This window comes from Ochlerotatus camptorhynchus, unplaced genomic scaffold (genome assembly GCF_037179485.1).
Source record: "Ochlerotatus camptorhynchus isolate MF236.1 unplaced genomic scaffold, CSIRO-AGI_Acam_v1.1 ptg000355l, whole genome shotgun sequence".
NCBI lineage: Eukaryota > Metazoa > Arthropoda > Insecta > Diptera > Culicidae > Ochlerotatus > Ochlerotatus camptorhynchus.
The window spans coordinates 103,568-125,196 of NW_027040843.1; the positions used below are offsets into that span (position 1 = coordinate 103,568).

The 21,629-nt window shown below is 38.6% G+C and overlaps 1 protein-coding gene across 1 annotated transcript in view; it reads right to left on the reverse strand.

Moving 5' to 3' along the window:
- LOC135709193 (uncharacterized) overlaps positions 1-21,629 on the reverse strand; it is a 345,728-nt gene that overhangs the window by 96,252 nt on the left and 227,847 nt on the right. Inside the window, exon 3 of the mRNA XM_065231416.1 lies at positions 3,199-3,257. Within this exon, the coding sequence (XP_065087488.1) occupies positions 3,199-3,257 (59 nt within the window). The remainder of the gene's footprint in view (positions 1-3,198; positions 3,258-21,629) is intronic.

The following is a 21,629-nucleotide window of genomic DNA, read 5'->3' on the forward strand; positions in this document are numbered from 1 at the left end:
AGCGGAAGATAAAATGTTTATTGTGTTGTACCTTTTGACTATAGTTTTAAGAACAATAATCCTCGGCTCTGTAAAGTTAATTCGGTTAAGCCTTATCAAATAAATTAATAAAAAAAAAAAATCAATACTTCACATTGATTGATGTTTTGGCTCCCACTGACAGTTTGTGATAGCTCATTTCTGGCTTCACTTGACATTCGCATTTTCCGAGTCTGTTTTTCCCTCCCAGCTCCTCCCTAATTGAAGCAAACCATTTGTAAACATTGCAGATTTTAACTACTTTTGACAGTTCGATTTGAATCATAACAGTGTCTCCGCTGGTCTCTTATTCCAGTGTTTCTAGTTACTCACTGATTTCTTATAGCGAATTCGTTTATTATCAGTGCGAAACCGAACTTTTTGTCAGTGCGAACCTCAACCTGAGCTAGGTTTTAAAAACAAACGAGCAAACTGACGTTTGTCAGAAAACAAGCAGACCCAATCTTGATACCCGATCCAGGTTGGAACTGAATAATAAACGAATTCGCTATTAGATGCACGCTCCCCGCCCAACTGAAAGTCATGCGCCCTCATGCAGAAACGCCGTTTATTCCAATATAGAGCGATTCCATACACGGTAAAAAAAAACATCATGTTCATGTAAAGTGATTTGCTGGTGAATTTGCACTACTTGCCAAATATTGTAATTCGATGTGCAAATCCCTTGGAATAAATCATATCGAAGCACAAAGAAAATAGCAGCAAATCACAGCAAGTTGTTGCTGTAGTCAATAAAAGTGTATTATTCAAATAATTTCAATTAGAAAACAGTGTCAAACTTATCAAATTTATTGCTCAATGTCTCACCTTTTTTCTACTAAAAGCCTTCCGATGTTGTTCAATGTCACTTAGAAACATGTGATCTGGGTAGTAATATGATATGGTCATATTCTGAATAACATGTAACAAGGCTTGCAGTATGAAGAGGCTATATATTTATTTAAACCCATTTTCAGCAAAAAATTAATCCAAGGATAAATTATTTAAAATTAAAATGATAGATTGTTAATATCAGTATGGTTGACATTTCGAGTTCAAAGCACAGCACATCAACAACAATGTGCAATACAATCTAAAATGAAGTGATTTGCTGTTAATTTCACCGTGCTTCGATATGATCTCTTCCAAGGGATTTGCAATTCGAATTGCATTGTTTGGCATGTAGTGCAAATTCAACAGCAAATCACTTCACATGAACATAATGTTTTTTACCGTGTAAACTTTAAAAAAAATCACCTTATAAAAATAAAAGCTTAATAATAGTGATAATTCGATTTTTGTAACTTTTTATTTTTGATATGTTTTAGGGTGTTGCATTCGATACAGATAAATTGAATCTGGACACACTGGTCATGGGAGGAGAATAAAAGAAAGAGTCAACCAATGTAAACGCGTGTGTTTTGATTCAATTCGATAATCTAATCCCTGGTCAAAGATACAACATTTGGCGACGAGGATAAAAATAAAATCCAGAGTGAAAACGGTCCGGAGGTTGATAAAATTCGTTCGGAAGATTAAGTGGAACTTGAAATCAAAAGAAAGTAGGCTTCGGAAATTGCGTTTCATCAAAAGCTGCATATAAGGAAATGGTGGAGGAACTGCACGAAAAATAAACTACACGAAAAGGCCTGAAGAGGAGTTTGGAAATGCTTTGACGCTCACGCCAACCCTACTGCTGCGAGTTGTAAACAATACAAGGAGAGAAGAGAAATTTAATAGTGCGCGAAACGGTCTGCATAGTTCAGTCCGTCGGAAGATAAGTAAAAATGGAAAATCCTGCCACGTCTAACCTCCCGAGATTCGATCCCAGTGACACATCGACAATATGTAATCGCTGGAAGAAGTGGAAACGCTGTTTCGAAATTTTCCTTGAGGTAAACAATGTGACGATACCCTCCCGGAAACGCATGCTACACTATGCGGGCAGTGATGTTCAGAATATATTTTTCAATCTGCGTGGTGAAGAAGAACTTCCAATACCGGAAGGATCCGATTTGTATAAGGAATCGCATGATCAACACCTTATAGAACAAAATTAAAATTCATTCTATCTCCAAGCTTGGTCGCGTATAGTTGATTCGTTCGAATAAACCTGGAAGTCCGTAAGGACAGGTATTACTAAATTACTTCCCTCTTTGTTATTCCAAATTGTCGAATTCTCGGTATAAATACAACTTAGCAATTTTAAGTCAAATGAGCTATCGGTGCATTTAAACATTCAATAAATGGTTCTCATAGCATCGATGTTTTTTTTTCCTTGATTTGTTTTCTGTCGATCTTGTTTTCCGTGTTGAGCACTAATGCTACCGACGCCAGCGAGGCAGCTCCCACACCTGGACCCTATCTATTGACTCATCAACTCATGAACCGGGGACCAACGGCTTTACTTTCCTTCCTTTCCTAACACCTCTACTGAGGATTCATATTTCTAAAAAAAATCATCTATCAATGAAACAGTCATCGGTCGTCATTGGAAAGCAATGCACCTATGTTCTGTCAATCTAATTGAAACTTTTATTGGCTCTGTTGTCTTGTGAATTTTACCTATAACGTTCGTAGAACAAATACTTTAACATTCTACTCTTTTAAAGATATCTTCGAGCATGAAACTTAGTCAAACTTCAATGATTTTAATAGTCAACCTTTAGTCACAAAGTTGGAAGATAACACATTAAGCTTTGCTATGTAACTGTACATCGCGAACATTTCTGTTAAAATGAGCAGGTCTAGTACTCATGCTATAATATCTCACAAATTAAAACTATAATATATGGTGATGTTACGTCTCGGTTGAACAAACCCCTCCTCCCCCGTTTGTCACATTTGGTCACGTTTTCTTAAACGACCTTTCTCCCCCTCTACACTTGACGGAATTAATGCGTGCTCCTTAGCTGATGATCAATATCATGGATTTCAATCATCGGCTGTTAATCTCAAAACACAACATGTTCTATCACATCTCCATAATGTAGACAAAACAATCAATCAATCACATGTTCAGACACGACGACACAACTCAAATCCAATTATTATTTTCTTTTAGCCACCTCGATTGATTATTTTAACTTGCATTTTTTTTCTTTCCGTTACAAGGGCTTTAACATTTATCAATAAACGCTTCGTTCTTCTTCACTTCCTGTAGATTAACCACCAACTAACCTTAAATAATAGGACATATTGTCGGTTCGATTGGCACCGTCGCCGCAATTGTCGTTGTCCTGCAAAAAAAAATGAGAAAGCATAAAAAATCAGCAACATTAATTGAAACCGATTTCGAATCCGAATGGTTGCGAAAAAAAGCCGTTAATTCGATTAAATTCCCACCATAATATCCCACATTTGTGCCCCATCAACTGAAATCAACATTTGAATCGAAAACATTGAACTGCAGAAGCGAAAAATAAAATTATATTGCGTTTTCCATTTTTTTTTTATCTCCTCCTTCATGTGCAACTATGCAAAGCTCAAAAGCGACCAGTGATGATTGCCGTCCGCTTCTCACTTTTGATGAAATTCAATTTGAGGATCACCGACATAAATATTTAATTTGAATGCTCTCACGTTAAGCACGGCTCCACGCCAGGTGGAGGGGATTGTCATTTACGCACAAATGAAAAAAAAAAAAAGAAATGAATCTAAGGGGATAACCGCTTACCACGTGTGATTTCGAGACCAAAATTCAACCGGGAAGCTGCTGCCTCAATCCAGCCACCAGACTATCACATTCCACTGCACGCAAACAGAGGCGCGAGAAAAAAATGCCGTCGTCAATTTTTCCGTGTGTATTTTTTTTTATTTGTATTATTTATTTTTCGTCAAAGTGGACACAAACCGGCGGAAAAATCGTTGTGGTCACGCGAACCGAAAGATTGAAACTGAGCGGGAGAGAAAACGATGTCTCAAGGCAGCCAGCAAAAACGAAGACGTGAAAAGTGTGGTGATCCTCAGCCGGGGAAAAAAAAAACCTTGAGACGTTGGATTTTTTACCTCTCCTACGTTTGCCGGCCAGTATGAATGCGTGATCGCACATTGGCCGGTGTGCGGATGGGCGATGTTGCGATTCTTAAGAGGGAGCGATTTTTGGTTTTTCGGTTTTCCTAGCGGCCTAGGGTGACCAGTTGATGGAAATGTAATGAAGGTGGCATTTTGGGCAGCTGTGTGAACATAATAAATTGTTTTGGTGATTTTAAGCTGTTAAATTTAACTCGCTAATCAAGGATGGCATAAATTGAACATTTATGGCGGTAAGCTCCAACTCGGATTAATTTTCAATGCCGTTCCTGTTTGGATAATCTGCAAAGTGTTTGCTTAGGGGCTGTTCATTAACTACGTATACATTTTTTTTTGGGATTATTGACCCACCCATCCTGCGTAGACAATTGTCCATAAGCAATTTTTAAAATTTGTATGGCCCGTGGATAATTGCCAACGACCCATTAGGCCCCTTATTGCGGTAAACTCTATCGAGGATAATACCATAGAGGTAACTCTAATACCAGAAGAACTCAAAGAAACGAGCTCAGCTTTTTGGCTCAGCTCTGGTAATCTCTTCGGTCCCATGCTAATCGATGCACCCCTCGAAAATCCACTAACCTCTCATTTTATCTGTCAAACTTTCATAGCGAATCAAAACAAACATAGTGTAGTACTAGAACTTCGACTAGAATGGGGTACGTTAATCGATTTGCTTGGGACCAATAGGCTAGTCAAGTAGTGAACCAATTTAAAATCGTTAATTTCCACCTGAGTACTGCGAACTAACTCAAAATGCTTGTCATCTGGGAGCCGATTCGAACTGTCAAACGGGAGCCAAACATTCAAAAGAGCTCAGAAGTCATGTAGGTAGTTACTGTTTGAACCACAAGGTAAAGGTATTGCCACCTACTGAAAACAAATTAAGAATAATAATACCTATATAATGCCACCTACTGAAAACAAATTAAGAATTATAATTATGAAACTGTCGAAACATCAACCATAGTAGGCGGAAAAAGTAAATTATCGAACGTGATGCTCGAATAAGTGTTTTTATTTAATATTAATAATAATGCCAAAACTGGGCTACGAATTGCTGCAACAAGAATTTAATCAAACTTTCTAAGAGTCATGTGAGCTTTGTGGGCAGGTGCACTCCCAACACCATGCATACGTTATTTGTGGAGGAGAGAAGGAGGAGCTAAAATTTCCTCAATTTAATTCTCGGATTTCACTTTAATACCCCGATTTCGGGCAATTCAAGAAAATCCGAGATTTTATAAAAGTACGCAGCCAAAATAAAATCTGGCTCTCTCCGCTATCACACGCACACATGCACAACAAATTTCATTTGTATAAAAAAACAGGATTAGAAATTCTCGCGTCACTTTTCAATAGGTCCTATCTACATTGATCGATTCTCTTCACCATCTTTCTCTTTGAATCGTGTCCGTGATAAGATATTTTCGGATATTTTCGACACACAGTTCGATGGTAGAAGCAAAAATGTAGCATCTAATACGACAAAGACGACATGAAACGTTGTTGTAGCCGAGATATATTACGAAAGAGCAATTCGGTGAAGAGAATCGATTAATGTGAAAATTAACGCGAGAATTGTCCGCTAACGACATCCGTACCCGGCTCTTGAATTCTTATTACAACTATGATTCTTCTTCTAGAATATTACGCCCCATCTGTAACCCCTAGCTGCCTACCTTATAGTACGTTCAGACTACAGAGTTATAACATGTTATAGCGCTATCTTGATGGTGGTTTCTGTATTGAAATTATTTGACAACCGTTATAACATGTTATAACTCTCCAGTCTGGACAGCGTTTTAAACTGAATATTCTTCAAGCACGTCACTGATATCTTTATCATGATATCGAGTTGCTCAGAAATAATTCCAAGGACTTTCAGGATATCCAAGATTGTTTGTGCAAACGTCAATTAAGTGTGAACAACAACAAACAGCTGCTGTTGGTAGTGGAATCAATGTACCATATTCTGTGGTGTATTAAATCCCTATCAAATATCAATACCGTGCCGATTCAAATTTCAGACACTTAAACTCGAATTTCCGTTGATTATCTCGGTCGAATATGATCCACATGTCTTGTAAATTTTAAATTTTTTTGACTAGTGCCCTCCACGATCATCTAACTTTATTACTTTGTTTCTAACTGGATGTAATATTTAATTAAAAATGAAAGTGTCCGAAATTTGAATCGTCCGAAATTTGAATCGGAACGGTAAATTGCAATAGTTCGTATGCCTGCACCACGGTAGGAGTGCCAAATTATCGGTCGTGTTTTGTTTTCATCAGTTATTACACAAGGTGGGAATGTTCTGGCCGTGCGTGATCAAAGGTCTTAATGAAGTCCTCTGCCTATTTTTCCAAGACTTCAGGATGGTCAGGTTTTATTCTGAAGATCTTGAATTCTCCAACCATTCAAATAGTATCTTTCATATTACCAGGCTGGTCAGATACTATTACAAAGTCTTTCAGGATATCAAAGATATTAAGAAAGTTATCTGAAATTTTGTTCAAGACTTCAGGATGAGCAGCTATTATTCTGAAGATCTACACGGAGATGAATAAGTAGTGTTGGCAATCTGAGCCCGCCTATGCAAACCAAACTGGCTAAACTGCGCCGTGAACTGGATGTGCACCGGAAGCGGATGCGTCGGAATAACCTGTCTGCTAAAAGCGTTGTGTGCTGGCGCCGGAATCACGAGACTGTATGTTTTGTACAGTCTCTCTGCGCACATATCAAGCGCCACATGTGAAAAGGGCATATAAGCTTTTTGTAAACAAACCTTTGTAGGCCCTTTTCTCGCCAACAGAAGGTCGCCCACGCAAACCAGCAATATTATTGGGAAGAGGAAAGTGTCCCTACCCGGCGATGTTAAAGGTTTGCGTTGGTGTCATATGGGTGGCGAGAAAAGGGCATAAGAAGGTTTGTTTACAATAAGCTTGTATGCCCTTTTCACATGTTGTTCTGGATATGTCCTGCTGCTGCATGATCGTTCCCGGTAAACTGCCCAACGGTGTATTGGAGCTTTGGTGATGCCGCAGATAGACCGGGGCTTCTCACGAAGAACCACTACCGTCCACGGATGTGTTCTCATAAGTGATGAACCACCTATACCGCTGCTTCTTTCCTGATTGGCCGATGTTGGCAGATGATTTCCGTTTATGATCGCTGCTGCTGCTATTCTTGCTCCTTCAGTAGTGCGACAAGTGTGGTGAAGCCCATGAGGAGTACTTGTCCTTCTGGGAGTATTCGTAGGCAACCAATTCCTTAAACGTATGTATCCCCACGGCCATGTACAGACATTCTCAGGTATTGTCAACACACAGATCGGTAAAAGAAGCTTTTACCGATTTTTTTTTGTTTTTTAAACGAACGATACCCCGTGCACGTCGTTAAGCAAAATAATCATTATAATTTCATTAGGGAAACACGACAAGAAACTGTTATGTGCTCATGTTATTAACGAAAGAGGAAGTCGACGAAGAGAATCGTTCAATGTTACATAGGACCTAAGGCAATGATCAGCATGATATAGTAAATAGACTGAATTGGGTGAAGAGGCGATATCTTATGCATTTGACAGGTCTTCTGCTCGATTGGAATAACTTTTCCTATGACTTTGACAGATAATCGATTGTTCTAATTTTAACATGTCGTATTTTTATAAATTCAGCCTCTTTAGATATAGGTTCCTGTTTTGGCACGTGGAACAAAAAAAAAACAATTAGGGTTAACTACCCCATTTCCGGCCTATTCAGCACAACCCGCACTTAGTCTTTCTTAATCTAGCGCTGTTTAGCACCAAACGAAATTTTATTATCATCGATGGCTTCCAAATTTATTTACCTTTCCGTACGTACCGTAAGATTTGATAAAGAGAAACCAATCGTTGAGATATTGTCAAAAGTCTAACACTGCTTCTTGACGCCAAACTCGGCCTACAGATTCTAAACTCGGCTTAACGCATTGAAACGCCATTGAAACGCCACTGAATTCACTTCGGCCTATCGGATGATGATAAAAATTGATTCGGTCGGAGCGCTTCTTTTGTTTTTGGGAATAATGGGTGCAAACCTTCATATCACGCGTTCTCATTGACTTCGTTCGGTAGCTTATTAACTGAAGTATCGTACCAAACGCATAATTGACTTGTTAACTCTGAAATCATGGATTTATTTGAAGTTTTCTGCTCGATAGGCTCAAAATGGGCGATTAGGCCGAAATAGTTCTCTACCCTACTGGAGTCCTTTTTGATTGAGTCTTATGTAACAGTTTTATCAATTAGAGAAATGAGGTGTTCTGTTTTGGCGAACTACAATTGTTTCTTTTTTCAATGAGATTGATAACTCCTTCAAAATTCCCATCAACTAACATCTTCTTCTTCTTCTTCTTCTTCTTATTCTTCTTCTTCTTCTTCTTCTTTGCATTTCAAGCTTATTGCATATCGCATATTAGCTTATAGCGTGCTCTCAACTTAGTGTTCTAGATGCACTTCCACAGTTATTAATTGAGAGCTTTCGATGCCTGTACCATTTTTGCATTGGTATAATTGTGTGGCAAGTCCAATCATACTTCTATGCCCAGGGAAGTCGAGAAATTTTCCAACCCGAAAAATTCCTAGACCAGACCGGGAATCGAACCCAGCTACCTCCAGCATGGTCTTGCTTTGTAGCTGTGCCTTTACCGACTGAGCTAAGGGAGGCCCCAATCTAACATCTCTGGTTTAAAAATGTATTATAATGAGCAACATCTTAATGAAAGCATTGTTATCATTTTATAGACCACCCACAACCGTTTTACATCGAAGATTTGCAAAAAAACAACTGGTCTTATGTACAGTTTTTAGGCTTGTGTCAAATTTGTTACAAACGACGATTGACACCATAGAAGTTAGGTGCCCTATGTAACATTGAGCTATGTTTTGACCAGTTGGCACATATGACAAATAGTTTTTTGATGAGAAAATTAAACATAAATGAGATAGCGGGCCCAAATTTTACTATTAGGAAGAGTAAGCAAAGTAGTGTCTAGTAGTATTAAATTGTCATTTTGTTTTCGTTTGCTACATACGACCTATCTAAATAGCATCACAGAAGTATCAGCTGGTTGACAGCTCTCCCGCGAACGCACTCACACATAGACACTCTCTACAATACGAGAGATAATGCATGTGATGTGTGCTTTCATAGTTTAATCCAATGAGCTGGATTACCGAAGTGAAGCAATCGGTTAAGTGACGTCATTAATTGCGTTTACGTTGATTTTTTGGTTTACTAATACAACCATATTTCAGAATCTGCTTCATCTCTCACTGTACCTCATTGAGTTTAATCCTCTCTTGGTGCTTACCGAATCGAGGATAAGGATTTAATCCAGATTTTCCAAAAACCGGATTAAATTGCGTACTATCGTCGATGGAGCTTACCACCATTAGAGTCTGTTGATTAACTCTGATGTCAATATCAAAGCAGCCGTACATTATTGATCGGGATGTAATCTGAGGATAATACCGGTTGAAGCTTACCACCATTAGCCCCAGACAACATATAACAACGCACAATAGCTATAGGGTGTCCCAGAAAGTATGAATACCTTTGTATCACGCCGCCATTTGTATCCCAATGCCGATGACGTTTAGCGGCTGTAAGGCATTCTCCCGCAAAAGTACCAACATATCGCGAACTTTTCCCATCCTGTCACGTAAGAAATTAGTGAAACGGATGTTTGGCTAGAAGGTTACCTGGAACCTGTGAACCGAAATCAGAATTGGAAGATTATCCAAGCTGTAGCCAATAAGAAATGTGCCTCTATTTAAGGTACTTCTAAAGAAACGTTCAACGTGCTAAGGCAAGATTCGGTTTCCTCAATACCAAATCCAGATATGCATAACTGGCAACCTAAATATGGTAAGCCTAAAATAAAATTTACATAGTTGAAGATGCTAATTTCAAATAACAGACTGTAGTGGTAATTTTTATAGGATAGATGGAGTAGATGAAAGCATAGAGTTGATAGTTCCGTTAGAGTACGGCAGTGTGAAGATTGCATATAGATATTAGAATAGCGAGCTAGGACAACTTTTATGGAATGTACAAATCGGTTTTTTCATCTCTCTTTACCAAACTACCGCTCAAGTACCAACGGTGTGTTTGAAACAGTTCTACCGATTTTTTACCGCACCTCCTCGATCGATCAATCGTTTTATTTGTTAATATGACTACATGGTAATAAGAGCAACTCGATGATTAAAAAGGAACTCGTTTGCCTAGTAGCAAACGTTTTTGCTTACTGAGCAGAAGACCGTGGGTACAATCCCAAGCTCCTTCGCGTTATAAGATCATTAGGACATCAATTCAGCTTATTGTTTACCAAAACGAACCCTGCTGCAAACCCTACCCTCTTACCCAACATCCCTGTGATTCCTCGTGGAAGTGCAGAGGACTCCTCGGCTTCCATCAAAGCGAGTGTCACGTCAACACATTCCTACCCATTCCTTTCTTGACCTGCGTTCAGGCGCGGCTGGCGCTGGTATTGCCTAATTCGAGATCACCAGTTTTTACACATTGAGGATGATTGCTAGTCCTAAGCACCGTCTATTGGTTATCTGTGTAATTACAGCTGGTCTGACAATAACACAGTAGCAACCTTACAGTGATGGGCAACTGAACCAACCCAGTGTTCACTCGGCTGTCAACAAAAGCAGGCCACTCTCGATGTGTGCTACGCGATCGTCTGTTTTCTCGGCAGCAACCATTGTGTGGTCCTCCTCATTGTTCTTCATCAGCAGTTCTTTCGGTCGATGCGTCGTCGACTTTGGAAAGCAACCGTTTCGTGATGAGTGTGTGAGTGCTGACCACGTTTTGCGTCCATTGCTGCAATGGACGCGCTCTGACCCTCGTTGGCGTACAACAATTTGCCATACAATGAAACCACTGGAAGCGGCTCCAGTTCTGATGGAGGAGGCTTTTTGGATAGCGAAAGATAAAGTGTTTATTGTGTTGTACCTTTTGACTATAGTTTTAAGATGTATTGTATAGTGACCAAGAATCCTCGGCTCTGTAAAGTTAATTCGGTTGAGCCTTATCAAATAAATTAATAAACAAAAAAAAAAAAAACTGAACCAACCGGTGCGCACCGTGTGCTGGTTCGTGTTCAAAAAATACTCCTGTGTTTATGTAAGCGTGTACCCTGGTTCGGTTGAGTTTTCGGCCGTTCGCAATGCTGTTGTATTTTATAAGGACTGTTTCAATTTGAAACTAGAACAGAAACGCACCTCTCGCAATGCGGAGTTGCAGTTTCATTATTCGAGCACTATTTTGCACCAGATTTGCAACTGCTCGACTATTCTGTTTTATTTCTGAGCGAGTTTGAAACACGAATGGAACTCTGTTTCAAATTTCTTTGGATGTGTTGAAGATGTTTCGAAGAGCTCCACAAATAAAAAACGGAGAACTTCATAGAGAACAGTAAAGTTTATGGAACTTGATGATTACAAACATGTTTTAGAACTGTGCGTTGCGCTGATCGTGTTGCAGTTTTATTTTTGACAGTTTCAAATTATAGAATTGACGAGTAGTTTAAAACAATTTTGAAACTCAGCATTGCGAACGGCCTTAGAATGTTAAAATCAATGTACTATCATAATCAAAAGAAATAAACATAATTTTACTACTACTATCATATACCTATGTACTAACTTGACCTAAAATATCATCATAATTTCAAATAGTTTCATAATTCCACATTTTAGCTGTAATGTTTACCAGTGTGTTCTAAATCAAAACCGTGTGCCGGTTTTCGAGTTGATGTTCAGAACCGCAGCTAGAATTTTGGTTTTAGAACCGGTGTGCTAGAATTTTGGTTTTAGTACACGAGATATAAACCGTGTGTAGGGTTCAATTATATATGTTACCAAAACCGGGTATACCGTTCTTGGTTCGGAACATTGGCAAGAATTAAATAGCAGTGCTCCCAAAAAGGTGAGTAAAATATTTGTACCAAGCGACAGTTATTAATTCAATTGCCAAATATTTTAAAGTCTGACAAATACCCTTCGATATGGGTATTTTTGGAGTCCGCGTGACGCCTATAGTCTGGTAATCGATAACCGATACCTTCTTGAAATCCAGAAGGCGGCATCCTGTTGCAGATAAACTGAGTGAAGCCAATAGTTTTTTGATGAGAAAATTAAACATAAATGAGATAGCGGGCCCAAATTTTACTATTAGGAAGAGTAAGCAAAGTAGTGTCTAGTAGTATTAAATTGTCATTTTGTTTTCGTTTGCTACATACGACCTATCTAAATAGCATCACAGAAGTATCAGCTGGTTGACAGCTCTCCCGCGAACGCACTCACACATAGACACTCTCTACAATACGAGAGATAATGCATGTGATGTGTGCTTTCATAGTTTAATCCAATGAGCTGGATTACCGAAGTGAAGCAATCGGTTAAGTGACGTCATTAATTGCGTTTACGTTGATTTTTTGGTTTACTAATACAACCATATTTCAGAATCTGCTTCATCTCTCACTGTACCTCATTGAGTTTAATCCTCTCTTGGTGCTTACCGAATCGAGGATAAGGATTTAATCCAGATTTTCCAAAAACCGGATTAAATTGCGTACTATCGTCGATGGAGCTTACCACCATTAGAGTCTGTTGATTAACTCTGATGTCAATATCAAAGCAGCCGTACATTATTGATCGGGATGTAATCTGAGGATAATACCGGTTGAAGCTTACCACCATTAGCCCCAGACAACATATAACAACGCACAATAGCTATAGGGTGTCCCAGAAAGTATGAATACCTTTGTATCACGCCGCCATTTGTATCCCAATGCCGATGACGTTTAGCGGCTGTAAGGCATTCTCCCGCAAAAGTACCAACATATCGCGAACTTTTCCCATCCTGTCACGTAAGAAATTAGTGAAACGGATGTTTGGCTAGAAGGTTACCTGGAACCTGTGAACCGAAATCAGAATTGGAAGATTATCCAAGCTGTAGCCAATAAGAAATGTGCCTCTATTTAAGGTACTTCTAAAGAAACGTTCAACGTGCTAAGGCAAGATTCGGTTTCCTCAATACCAAATCCAGATATGCATAACTGGCAACCTAAATATGGTAAGCCTAAAATAAAATTTACATAGTTGAAGATGCTAATTTCAAATAACAGACTGTAGTGGTAATTTTTATAGGATAGATGGAGTAGATGAAAGCATAGAGTTGATAGTTCCGTTAGAGTACGGCAGTGTGAAGATTGCATATAGATATTAGAATAGCGAGCTAGGACAACTTTTATGGAATGTACAAATCGGTTTTTTCATCTCTCTTTACCAAACTACCGCTCAAGTACCAACGGTGTGTTTGAAACAGTTCTACCGATTTTTTACCGCACCTCCTCGATCGATCAATCGTTTTATTTGTTAATATGACTACATGGTAATAAGAGCAACTCGATGATTAAAAAGGAACTCGTTTGCCTAGTAGCAAACGTTTTTGCTTACTGAGCAGAAGACCGTGGGTACAATCCCAAGCTCCTTCGCGTTATAAGATCATTAGGACATCAATTCAGCTTATTGTTTACCAAAACGAACCCTGCTGCAAACCCTACCCTCTTACCCAACATCCCTGTGATTCCTCGTGGAAGTGCAGAGGACTCCTCGGCTTCCATCAAAGCGAGTGTCACGTCAACACATTCCTACCCATTCCTTTCTTGACCTGCGTTCAGGCGCGGCTGGCGCTGGTATTGCCTAATTCGAGATCACCAGTTTTTACACATTGAGGATGATTGCTAGTCCTAAGCACCGTCTATTGGTTATCTGTGTAATTACAGCTGGTCTGACAATAACACAGTAGCAACCTTACAGTGATGGGCAACTGAACCAACCCAGTGTTCACTCGGCTGTCAACAAAAGCAGGCCACTCTCGATGTGTGCTACGCGATCGTCTGTTTTCTCGGCAGCAACCATTGTGTGGTCCTCCTCATTGTTCTTCATCAGCAGTTCTTTCGGTCGATGCGTCGTCGACTTTGGAAAGCAACCGTTTCGTGATGAGTGTGTGAGTGCTGACCACGTTTTGCGTCCATTGCTGCAATGGACGCGCTCTGACCCTCGTTGGCGTACAACAATTTGCCATACAATGAAACCACTGGAAGCGGCTCCAGTTCTGATGGAGGAGGCTTTTTGGATAGCGAAAGATAAAGTGTTTATTGTGTTGTACCTTTTGACTATAGTTTTAAGATGTATTGTATAGTGACCAAGAATCCTCGGCTCTGTAAAGTTAATTCGGTTGAGCCTTATCAAATAAATTAATAAACAAAAAAAAAAAAAAACTGAACCAACCGGTGCGCACCGTGTGCTGGTTCGTGTTCAAAAAATACTCCTGTGTTTATGTAAGCGTGTACCCTGGTTCGGTTGAGTTTTCGGCCGTTCGCAATGCTGTTGTATTTTATAAGGACTGTTTCAATTTGAAACTAGAACAGAAACGCACCTCTCGCAATGCGGAGTTGCAGTTTCATTATTCGAGCACTATTTTGCACCAGATTTGCAACTGCTCGACTATTCTGTTTTATTTCTGAGCGAGTTTGAAACACGAATGGAACTCTGTTTCAAATTTCTTTGGATGTGTTGAAGATGTTTCGAAGAGCTCCACAAATAAAAAACGGAGAACTTCATAGAGAACAGTAAAGTTTATGGAACTTGATGATTACAAACATGTTTTAGAACTGTGCGTTGCGCTGATCGTGTTGCAGTTTTATTTTTGACAGTTTCAAATTATAGAATTGACGAGTAGTTTAAAACAATTTTGAAACTCAGCATTGCGAACGGCCTTAGAATGTTAAAATCAATGTACTATCATAATCAAAAGAAATAAACATAATTTTACTACTACTATCATATACCTATGTACTAACTTGACCTAAAATATCATCATAATTTCAAATAGTTTCATAATTCCACATTTTAGCTGTAATGTTTACCAGTGTGTTCTAAATCAAAACCGTGTGCCGGTTTTCGAGTTGATGTTCAGAACCGCAGCTAGAATTTTGGTTTTAGAACCGGTGTGCTAGAATTTTGGTTTTAGTACACGAGATATAAACCGTGTGTAGGGTTCAATTATATATGTTACCAAAACCGGGTATACCGTTCTTGGTTCGGAACATTGGCAAGAATTAAATAGCAGTGCTCCCAAAAAGGTGAGTAAAATATTTGTACCAAGCGACAGTTATTAATTCAATTGCCAAATATTTTAAAGTCTGACAAATACCCTTCGATATGGGTATTTTTGGAGTCCGCGTGACGCCTATAGTCTGGTAATCGATAACCGATACCTTCTTGAAATCCAGAAGGCGGCATCCTGTTGCAGATAAACTGAGAAATCCTGTCAAATACCCTTCGATATGGGTATTTCTGGAATCGGGGTGACGTATAAATACCGGAAATCAAGGTCTGACGCCATTTTGAAATCCAATATGGCAACTTCTGGTTATAGGAAAACTGAGAAATATGTAGTAGCAAATACCCTTCAATATGGGTATTTTTGGAATCAGGATGAGGTTTATAGACCGGATATCAATGTCAGACACCATCTTGAAATCCAAGATGGTGGCTTCCGGTTATAGAAAAACTGGGAAATAATGTCAAATATCTTTCAATATGGGTATTTTTGGAATCGGGGTGATGTCTAGAGAGTGGAAATAAATGTCAGACGCCATTTTGAAATCCAATATGGCGGCTTCCGGTTTTAGAAAAAACTGGGAAATAATGCCAAATATCCTTCACTATGGGTATTTTTGAAATCAGGATGACGTATACATACCCGAAATCAATGTCTGACGGCATCTTGAAATCCAAGATGGCGGCTTCCGGTTATAGAAAAACTGGAAAATAATGTCAAATATCCTTCAATATGGGTATTTTTGGAATCAGGATGACGTATAAAGACCGGAAATCAATGTCTGACGCCATTTTGAAATTCAATATGGCAGCTTCCGGTTGTAGAAAAACTGGGAAATAATGTCAAATATCCTTCAATATGAGAATTTTTGCTATCGAGATGACGTATAAAGACCGAAAATCAATGTCTGACGCCATCTTGAAATCCAATATGGCGGCTTCCGGTTATATAAAAACTGGGAAATAGTGTCAAATATCCTTCAATATAGGTATTTTTGGAATCGGGATGACGTATAGAGACTGGAAATCAATGTCTAACGCCATCTTGAAATCCAAGATGGTGGTTTCTGGTTGTAGAAAAACTGGGAAATACTAGCAAATACCCTTCAATATGGGTATTTTTTGGAATCGGGATGACGTATAAAGACCGGAAATCAATGTCTGACGCAATTTTGAATTCCAAGATGGCGGCTTCTGGTTATTTAAAAACTGGGAAATAATGTCGAATATCCTTCAATATGGGTAGTTTTGGTATCTGGATGACGTATAAAGACCGAAAATCAATGTCTGACGCCATCTTTAAATCCAATATGGTGGCTTCCGGTTGTATAAAAACTGGGAAATAATGTCAAATATCCTTCAATATGGTTATTTTTGGAATCGGGATGACGTATAGAGACTGAAAATCAATGTCTGATGCCATCTTGAAATCCAAGATGGTGGCTTCTGGTTGTAGGAAAACTGGGAAAAACTAGCAAATACTCTTCAATATGGGTGTTTTCGGAATATGAATGACATATAAAGACCGGAAATCAATGTCTGCCGGCATCTTGAAATCCAAGATGGCAGCTTCCGGTTATAGAAAAACTGGAAAATAATGTCAAATATCCTTCAATATGGGTATTTTTGGAATCGGGATGACATATTAAGACCAGAAATCAATGTCTGACGCTATCTTGAAATCCAAGATGGCGGCTTCTGGTTGTAGAAAAACTGGGAAATACTAGCAAATACCCTTCAAAATGGGTATTTTTGGAATCGTGATGACGTATAAAGACCGGAAATCAATGTCTGACACCATCTTGAAATTCAAGATGGCGGCTTCCAGTTGTAGTAAAACTGGGAAATACTAGCAAATTCCCTTCAATATGGGTCAAATACCCTACAATTTAGGTATTTTCGGAACCAAGAAGACGTGTAGATGCCGAAAATGAATGTCCGTTGCCGTTTATGAATCTAATATGGTGGCCATTGGGTTAAAAAAAAAAGTGACAAAAACCCTACAATATGGGTATTTTTGAAATAGATGCCGAGTTATAGCAATTTTTGTAACGCGCCGCACCAAGCGCACGGCGCCGCGTCGCGCCGCTCGCGCGTTCACGCATCGGGAAAGACACGGGAAAGACGAAACGAGGAAACGAGTTCGGACCAAGAGCGCCTAGCGACTCGCTTCGCGCGCGAGCGGCGGGTCGCGGCGCCGCGCGCTTGGTGCGGCGCGTTACAAAAATTGCTATAACTCGGCTCCCAATACTGGTGACAAAAATGTTGAAACGGTTCTGTATGGGAAAAAAGTCAGGGAACAATTCTAAAAAAAAGCAATCTTGTATCGCGCGGGGAACACCAAAAAAATTGCATTTGTTTATAAAAAATTGTAATTATTATAAACAAATTACATTTTTGATGAATAAATTTTAGTGATTTTGGAAGAAACATGTCTTCTTGTGATTACATCAAAACTGGAGATAAATTCATTGGCCCGATCTAGAGATAAGATTTTTTTTCGAAAAAGGGTCAAAAAAACTTAATTGTTTATAACTTTTGTTTAAATGCGAATTTTGCCGAAATATTTTGGGTTATTGTTTGTCGTGGTAAGAGCAATATATAGACGTATTTTGAATGGAATCCAATGATTTGTGAAAAATCAGTGGTCCACTTCAGGAATTTTGACTCTCCGGACCCTATCCGGAGGGAAAAATAATGCATAATATCCAAGTCAAAATTATCCGGATAATTTTATCTTGAATATTATCCGGAGGAAAAAAATATGCATAGGGATACACTACGTTTATTTATATCCACTGGATAGGTCTATCCAGATAATTATATTAACAATGCCTATCTGGATAATGTTGAAGCCTACATGTTTTTAAAAAACTTTTATTTTCGATAATCTGTATTGCCAATTTTACACCAAAGAACACCCTTGCGCTAAAAATTATCTCTCAATTTTGAATCAATAGAACTTTGATAATTTTAACTTTTATTTTTTAGAGCATGAATTTTGAGGAAATATTTTTACCGCAGCAGTCTACTTTGGTGCGAAATCCGCAATAATTAATCTTATTACATTTATAGACATTGATTTCCGGTATATATACGTCATCCTGATTCCAAAAATACCCATATTGGAGGATATTTGGCATTATTTCCCAGTTTTAATCTAACCAGAAGCCGCCATCTTGGATTTTAAAATGGCGTCAGACATTGATTTCCGGTCTCAAGACGTCATCCTGATTTCAAAAATAGACATATTGGAGGATATTTAGCTTTATATCCCAGCTTTCCTACAACCGGAAGCCGCCATCTTGGATTTCAAAATGGCGTCAGACTTTGATATCTGGTATATATACGTCATCCTGATTTCAAAAATACCCATAATGAAGGATATTTGGCGTTATATCCCAGTTTTTCTACAACCGGAAGCCACCATCTTGGATTTCAAAATGGCGTCAGACATTAATTTCCGGTCTCAAGACGTCATCCTGATTCCAAAAATAGACATATTGGAGGATATTTGGCTTTATATCCCAGCTTTCCTACAACTGGAATCCGCCATCTTGGATTTCAAAATGGCGTCAGACTTTGATATCCGGTATATATACGTCATCCTGATTCCAAAAATACCCATATTGAATGATATTTGGCATTATTTCCCAGTTTTAATATAACCGGAAGCCGCCATCTTGGATTTCAAAATGGTGGCAGACATTGATTTCCGGTCTCAAGACGTCACCCTGATTCCGGAAATACCCATTTTGAAAGGTATTTGACAGGTGTTTAAAGGTGTTTGAATTTTTTCTATAACCGAAAGCCGCTATCTTGGATTTCAAGGTGGCGTTGGTTGACGATTTCCGATCTCCACGTCACACCGATTCTGGAAATACCCACATTGCGTAATACATCATTTGAATTCACAGTTTTTCTATATTCAAAAACCGCTATTTCGACTTGACACTGCATAATATTATTCATCAAATACAATTTCTGTTTAGTTATCTGCCATCACTGGCAATTCTGAATAATGCGCACCACGCACATAAACACACAACAGTACCGGATCGGTTCTTGAATTCAAAACATCATCCTTGTGAACACAGAACACCGGTACTGGAAAATCAGAACCGCACCGTGTGCAGCGAACTGGTGAACACGGTGCGGTGTTACTTGCAACTACCAAACCGAACCGACAGCAGCACCATACACTCAGTACAACAGATCAGCACATTGGTTATGCTTTAGAAAACCGTACCGGTGCTGTACCGGTGTTTTGCCCATCACTGAACCGTGGGTGGTCAATCATGCTCATGCTCATGCTCAACTTCGTCTTTGTCGACTATACTGGGGTACAAATCAAAATATGGTGGTGAAATGGTGTTAGGTTTTGAACGCTTGTAACTTTGTCATTTATAGATGAAATTAAAATCTAAATACTCCAATCAATAGGATATTACATAACAAATCTGCTGAAATAAACACTTTTCTAATTGGGGGCGACCCCGGCGTAGTGGTTAACATCCATACCTATCACGCAAAAGTCACGAGTTCAAATCTCACCCCCGGACAAGTCACAAATGACCCAAGAGTGTTAAAGTGACTATAAGAATAAAAAAAAACTTTTCTAATTTATAATCAAACAACTTTTGAAAAATGCGCTAATGATAATTTTATAACTGTTTTCATGAATAAAACGTTTTCCCATTTTATTTTTAAATTTAATTTATAATTTCGATGGTTATGAACCACCGTGAGTCATTTTTATTACATAGACGTTATTAATATTTATTCTTTTATTAAAAATTATAATCACATGAAACGTTATTTTCAAAATCCGTTCGATTTTGGCATGGTGCTAAAATCGAACCGTGCCAAAATCGAACGGGAACTGAAATTTATTTATTAATATCTCAGTGTGAATTTACCCAAATCTTCATTGAGTTCTTTCATAGTTCAGAAGGAGTTTGTTCAATGCTCAGAATCTTGAAAAATAACTAAAGTTTCCTTTCTAAAGAGTTGCATTTTTGCTTTTTGAGGGGCTGTTAATTTGAGTATCTTCGATTCATCTACCCGAATTGAAAAGGTGTATTTTATATTTTCTGTATTTATGTATTTTTAAGTGTTGTGTATGTTTGTATGAAAGTGAATTAAATTCATTATTTAATTTATTTTTCGTATTCAACGTATTTTCGATGTAATTTTGTGTATTTTATTTATGGTATCTTAGTTATTTTATGGATTTTTTTTTTTTGAGTATTTTTCGAAGTGTGTATTTAGAATTCAGCTGATTTATTAAGTTGAACACCCCTAGTTTTTTTTTTAAATCATGAAATCCTATAATCTGGATTTTTAAGTGATTTGTATCTTTTCTAAAATTCAGAAAATACAAAACATGAAGTTCCAGTAGTAGTGAGAAACAAATTTATTTCCAACGGAAAATTCCCTGATTTACTAAAATGACTTGTTTACCGATTTGACATACACATATAGTTAATTAAATATTGTATCTGTCACCATGTAAATTAAACAAAAAGAAAGGGAAATATCCCTTTCAACGAGAAATCATCCATTCCTCGCCGATAGCTTGAAGTAGCCGGACGTAGTTTGTTCGTGTCTCCGTTGCGGGTATTGGTTTCGTAGCCGGTGGAGTTTTTTTTCCCACCATAGTGGTTTTTTATATCGCGCGTTTTACCTACCGTGGACGAAGTTCAGTGCCCAAGGCAACCGCAGTCAGCAGAGGAAGTAGCCACCTTTAGCGACGCTATAGGTGGACTATCATCTCACCGTCATCATCTCATCACCACTCCAAAGCAGCAAGCAACAACAACAAAGCAGCAAACGGAGTGGCTGCACCAGCTCACACAGCCGGCACCGGCCGGTGTTAAGTATACCTACTATACAATAGTCTTCTCTAGCCCATTGCCGCGCTTTTGTTATTCAATTTTGCGCGTGGCTTTGCTCTCTCCCCTGATAGGGTTGTGAGGGCTATAGTGGTGCAACTTCTTGCAACTAGTGAAAAGTTTTTCTTTTTTCTTTTTTTTTTTTTTTTTTTTTGATAATTTTGTTTTTGTTTTGCTTGGTTGTTTATACACTGGGCAACAAAATATTAACATCTAGTAGTTAAGTAGTTTAATTGGTGAAGGTTTTTTTTTTTTTTTAGTTTTTTTTTCTCTTTCCTTTTTAAGCGGTTGTGCACCGCTTTTGCGCAACACTCATGGCGTCTTCGGATACCTACGTTGCGCGAACTAGATACTACCAACCGTCTTCGAAAGAACCATGGGTTGTCTTTTTTCGGCCTAAAAATAAACCTTTGAAAACTCTCGACATTTCGAGAGACTTGCTGCGGAAGTATCCGGGAATCTTGGTACATAAGGAGAGATTCAATAAACTGCGTGTA